General features: G+C 47.7%; 1 protein-coding gene across 1 annotated transcript; it reads left to right on the top strand.

Moving 5' to 3' along the window:
- The first annotated feature begins 563 nt into the window (after positions 1 to 563).
- Positions 564 to 5,194, top strand: LRATD1 (LRAT domain containing 1). Its single transcript, XM_059468889.1, has 2 exons — positions 564 to 671; positions 1,241 to 5,194. Exon 2 carries the CDS (start codon positions 1,278 to 1,280, stop codon positions 2,130 to 2,132), a length of 855 nt encoding a protein of 284 aa, XP_059324872.1. The 5' UTR covers positions 564 to 671; positions 1,241 to 1,277; the 3' UTR covers positions 2,133 to 5,194.
- Positions 5,195 to 5,872: the final 678 nt, after the last annotated feature.

Raw genomic sequence — 5,872 nt, 5'->3', positions numbered from 1 at the left:
AGCAAGGTGAGGGGCACCCACTCCCAGCCTCGAGGGACAGAGCAACTCTTGGCCACCTGCGTCCCTCCTGGGCGGGTTGGTTTGGTAGAAAATACTCTCTTTTATTTCTTTTCTTTTTTTTATTTAATTTCTTTTTTTTTTTTTTTTGGCTTCTGTCCAATGTAGCGGCTTCACGGGGTGGGCACGATCTTCAACCTGTTTTCCTCGGGACGCACCGCCTGCCACAGCCCCGGGGTCGGCCGGAGCAGCCCGGGGCTCGGTGGGGCAGCCCGGGGACCGGGGCTCGGAGCTCAGCGAGGGCAGCCCGGAGGTCGGCGCTCGGCGGGGGCAGCCCGGGGATCGGGGCTCAGCGGGGGCACCCCGGGGGTCGGGGCTCGGTGGGGGCACCCCGGGGTGCGGGCCCGGCGTGTCGGCAGCAGCGGGGCCCGGGCGGGCAGAGCCGCGGCCCAGCCCCGCCGCCGCCGGGCGCGGCCAATGAGCGCGGCCGGGGCGGGCTCGGGAGCGGCGCCGCCGCTACTTATCCTCGCCGGAGGGGCCGGGCAGCCCACAGCGGCGCGGGCGGAGGAGCCGGGTGGCGGCGGCGGGCACGGGTGGCGCTTCCTCTGCGGCGCCCATGGGGACAGGACGACTTTAAAGGAGTTTGGGGGGGTTCTGGCGCTGGGCGACCACGGGTACGGAAGGGGACGGGAGGGACCCCTCGGGCAGGGGGTGCCGATCGCCTGCTCTTTGCCTATGCTTTGCGGGGTCCCGGCCGGGCTGCCGGTACCGGGCGGGCAGGGCTGGCAGCTCCGGGGCCGTGCGCTCCTCCTGCCGCTTCCTCGCACGCAGCGCTGCCCGGCTGCGCACCGCTGGAGGGAGGGCTCGGGACCCTCCGGGCGGAGCCTCCCCGAGCCCCCGGAGCCCTCTCCCCTCGCAGAGCGGAGACTCCCGGTGCAACTCCGTCCCCCCGCGCAGAGGCGGCGGGGAGGCTCTCCCGGCGCTCGGAGCCGCCGCTCCGGAGTCGGGGCTCTGCCCTGCCCCGCACCCCGGGGATAGGGGGAAGGGTCCGCACTGGGAGTTTCTCCTTTGTAGGAAGGGGAGGGAAGGAGTCGGGGAGGGATGGGGTCTTAGGGCGGAATCGCTGAAATCTTTTGTATGTGCCTTGATTTATTTTTTTTCTTTCGTTCTTTCTTTCCTCTGCGTGCACTCTCCTTCCCATCTCTTGTTCTTCTCTGTGTCTGCCCACCCCACCCTCCTTTAGATCCGGCGATTTCTGCCCTCGCCTCGCCCTGTCATTGATGGGAAATCAACTGGATCGCATCACCCACCTGAATTACAGCGAGCTGCCGACCGGGGACCCCTCGGGAATCGAGAAGGACGAGCTGCGCGTCGGGGTGGCTTACTTCTTTTCGGATGAGGAGGAGGACCTGGACGAGCGAGGCCAGCCAGACAAGTACGGCGTGAAGGGCTCCGGCAGCCCCGGGCAGGAGACGCCCACCCACCACCTCCACCACCAGCTGGTGCTGAACGAGACTCAGTTCTCCGCTTTCCGCGGCCAGGAATGCATCTTCTCCAAGGTCAGCAGCGGCCCCCAGGCTGGGGACCTGAGCGTCTACTCGGTGTCAGCCCTGCCAGCCCTCTGCAAGCCGGGGGACCTGCTGGAGCTGCTCTACCTGGGGCCGTCGGAGCACCCGCCGCCGCACTGGGCCGTGTACGTGGGCGGCGGGCAGATCATCCACCTGCACCAGGGGCAGATCCGCCAGGACAGCTTGTACGAGGCGGCCGCGGGCAACGTGGGCCGGGTGGTGAATAGCTGGTACCGCTTCCGCCCGCTGGTGGCCGAGCTGGTGGTGCAGAACGCCTGCGGGCACCTGGGCTTAAAAAGCGACGAGATCTGCTGGACTAACTCCGAGAGCTTCGCCGCCTGGTGCCGCTTCGGGAAACGGGAGTTCAAAGCCGGGGGGGAGCTGCAGGCGGCTGCTGGCACCCAGCACCAGCAGCAGTACTATCTCAAAATCCACTTGGCAGAGAACAAGGTGCATACGGTGAGGTTCCACAGCCTGGAGGATCTAATACGCGAGAAGCGCAGGATCGATGCCAGTGGCAAACTGAGGGTGATCAAGGACCTGGCTATAGTGGATGGGAAAGAATAGGGAGGAGCAGGAGAACGTGGCTATCTTCCTTCTGCCCTGCCCGGGGAGACCAGCCTGCCGTAGAGTCAGGAGGCTGCACCCTCCTTCCGTGGGACGCGACTGGAAGCAGGATCCATGGCAACATTCCAAAAAAAACCAGCATTCTTTACACCCATAGCCAGTATTTTGTTTGGCTTTTAATAGCATTAATGCTGAAAGAGCGAGGAAGAAAAGAGAGGGGGGAGGTGTGCAGGAAGGCTGTTCTCAGAGTATGTGGACAAAGTCTCTCCTGTCAATAGATGTTGACCATTTTAGCAACATGCCAATAAAATTTCAAATTGAAATTTCTTTTTAAATTTTTATTTCATGGCTTTAATCCATGATAAGTTTTAAGCATCTGGGACTGTGGATGTGGATGTAGCTAAATAAGATTTTAGCTAATATTTGCCTTGTGGCCAACCAAAAGCATCAGTCATACTTTTCTAACTGGGAGAGAAAGGGGGTACTGGGGTGGAGGGTAAATGCCTGTTTGTTTTGTTTCTCCACACTGCTGCTTCAGCCTGTAGCTGCAACCCAAATTTTGTCCCAACCAACTCTGTCAAGCTGTTTACTAGGAGAAAATACTTTGACATTTCTGCTTGAAATCTATCACATTTAAAATATTTGCCTTTGCTTTCTGTTTGCAGCTCTCTGCTAAATATCATCATAATGCATGAGCTCTTTCCACCTCTTCCTTCCTCCCACCCTCCCTGCCTTTTTTTCCTTTTTTTAATAATAATAATAAAAAAAAAAGTTGGTGAGCAGCTGTTTCCATAAAACTAAATTCAGTGGTTAAAAGGAAGTGGTGTATTTTGGAGAACAGTATACTCAGAGATCTAGACACTAGGATTTCGTGCTTGAGCTGTGGGTTTTGTACCACTGCTTCGATATCTGTTCGTATACAGGTCAATAGAATCCTGCAAGAAACAATTTTGAATTCTGCATGTTGCCTCATTGGAACAGCAAAATTGTGTATTTACAATTCCACTTCAAGAAATAGATGTAATGTGGCCAAGTTCATCTTGCATTTCAAATTCCCAGCAACTAAAAATTTTGTTCAGTGTAAGTTTAGAAAGCCACAGCAGCATTTAAAAGATGCCTTTTAATGTGATGTGAGCAATGCCTTGTCTGTATTTCAGATCCTGTTCACTCATTGCTTAATTCTAAGTTTTGAAGTGAAAGATCAGAGAATTAAATATATTTTAAAAAAATCTAAACAAGTATACTGGGGCATTTTTTTTTATTATCCTGCGCTGCATATAACTTGTAATTTTGTCTTTGCATGTATCAGTGCTGAAAAGAAAATGCATTTGGTTTTGTTCTCTCTTCCCACATCAATGTCAGATGACAGAAATAATAGCCCTCTTTTGTATATATTTATGATACACTCCACCCCCTATCAATGTACTGTATCCCAACTCTTTTTTTTTTTTTGTATTAAACAATGTCATAAGCAACCTTGTTGCAACAGTAATTTCATTTCTACAAAGCATTTGCCTACTATAGCTGAAGATGTGAGGGTGGAGTGTACTTCCTTATAATAAAAGTGTTAGCATAAATATCTTTAAGAAAAAGCAAACAAAAATACCTGTACTCCCAAAACTGCACCTCTTTGGTGAAGGTCATTGAATTGGCTTTGTCCTTGCTAGCACATGTGGCAAAATTATGTGGTAATAGGCAGTGTTACTTGTATAATTTCCCCTAAAGTACCTTGCTTAGTACCATATGGGGTAAAAATGTGAATTGTAATTGACTCTCAAATACTATTGAAATAGCTTCAAACCACATCATACTTTTTAATAAATATATAATATTTTAGCTTTATGTAGGGAGCAGTGGCTGTCTGATGATAACTTTTCCCATACATTAACAGAATCTTCTACCTAGCATTTGTGTATCTTATTGTTGTACATTAGATTGCCTAAATCCTCTGTTAGAACTGATTTCCCTGTACCACTTGGTGGGAGCACTGTGGGATTGCAGAAAGACATTGGGTATACAAGGCACTTGCAAAACATTAAGAACTGATAGAAGAAGGAAAGGTGGGCAAAAGCAATTAATTTGATTTTTCCCTGATAAAAATATGCATTAGAGATCTGAGGTTGCAAGAGCCAGGGAGAATTAAACGAAGAGGGAATAAGTACCAGAATGTTTATGAATGAACAAGAATAATGTAGAGTTACAATGTTATTTTGGATTTCTGGAATGCTTTTTCTTCAAATTGCTGTTAGATTAATGGGATTAGACAGAGGTTCCTTGGAAAATAAGACTCTATGTCCTCACTAGTGAGAATTAAAAGCACACTAAATTTAAACTTTTCACTGTGCTTTCTGAATACTCTTTCATTCTAAACCTCATTTTAATGGTGGATTTTTTTGCAATTATTTAGTAACCTGGTTCATAAATATGATGATTTCCCTTGTTTTACCCAGCTAGATGTAGAATAGTGTTTTGTAGTATATAAAAGAAATCATAGGAGTGAGTGTATGCTTATTTATTCAAGCTCTGTGAAAGACCTTTGGCATCACTCTGAATTTGTACAAATAAAGGTACAACAATGTAAGGCCTTAGTCCTTTGCATAAGGACTGGAGAAAATATACTGGAAATAGCAAGAGCTGGTATTGACCAAGGATATAGTATTGTCATGACTGTGTTCAAGTAGCAGTCTGTAATTAGCAACAAGGGTACCAATACAGTTTTTTTGTTGTTGTTGTTTTTGTTTAGCTAGACTTCAGTCCAGAGCTACTGGCAGCAATCTGGTCCTGATTCATAGCCCATTGAAGTTAATGGCTCTTGCTGACCAGTGAACTTTGCATCAGATTGTAAGAAGGTGGTTAAAATTTGTGGAGCTTGAGGAAGAGTCAGATTTAAGATGACACTTCAGAGACCAGAAGAGCCACCTTTCTGAGATGGGAGACCATGGACACAGGCAGCACTGAAAAATATGGGAAGAAAACAGACAAGTTTCCTTGTCAAGCAGTGTTAACCTGAGATGGCAGTAGGGAATCTGTTAAAAAGACTGCATGAAAAGTGAATATAAAAAGTTGTTCAGTGCCTTGAAACAAGAATTGGAAGATAGGGAGCAGTCAGCTGCAGAAAGGCAATGATGCGAATGACTGACAGGTAAAAAATGTAATTGATTGTATTCATCATTCAGGATCAGTGGGCCTGGCAGAGTTAACATTTCCATCTCCAGCACTAAAGATATTGAAAAATTGTATTTTATCTCTGGAATCTGTTTTCTTTCTTTGGTCTAGCTACCTAGGGTAAATATTTACATCTTATTCATTGCTCTTGAAGTACTGACTTGTAATATGACAGCAATGTCAAGATGTTTTGCAGTCTTTCCTCTGTGTCACATTTCAAGCTTTCTGTTAGCTATTTGAGTAACAGTTCTATAGAATTTCTTTTGCTTAGATATGATTCTCTTCTTGAAATGCAATCTTTTGAATTGCTTTGAGACTTAACATTTTATTAAAAAATTCAATTCATTCCTCTAGAAAGGTAGAGAGCCTTTGTGAAATGTTTTCCTGTCATGACCAGAATGTTTACTGCTTGTTGGTTGTACATACTGGAAGAGGACTTTAAGGATGGGTAGCAAAATAGGTTTTGCTACTGTCAGATTTTGTCTCCATCCTCATATCACCAGATGACTTTGTTTTCATTTTCTTGGGATTCTTTTTCTCCTTTCAAGTGTTATGGTTGTAAAAAATGGAGAGGA

This window comes from Ammospiza nelsoni, chromosome 3, assembly GCF_027579445.1.
Source record: "Ammospiza nelsoni isolate bAmmNel1 chromosome 3, bAmmNel1.pri, whole genome shotgun sequence".
NCBI lineage: Eukaryota > Metazoa > Chordata > Aves > Passeriformes > Passerellidae > Ammospiza > Ammospiza nelsoni.
The sequence above is the reverse complement of the archived record's forward strand: the minus strand, read 5'-3'. Positions and strand labels throughout refer to the sequence as shown.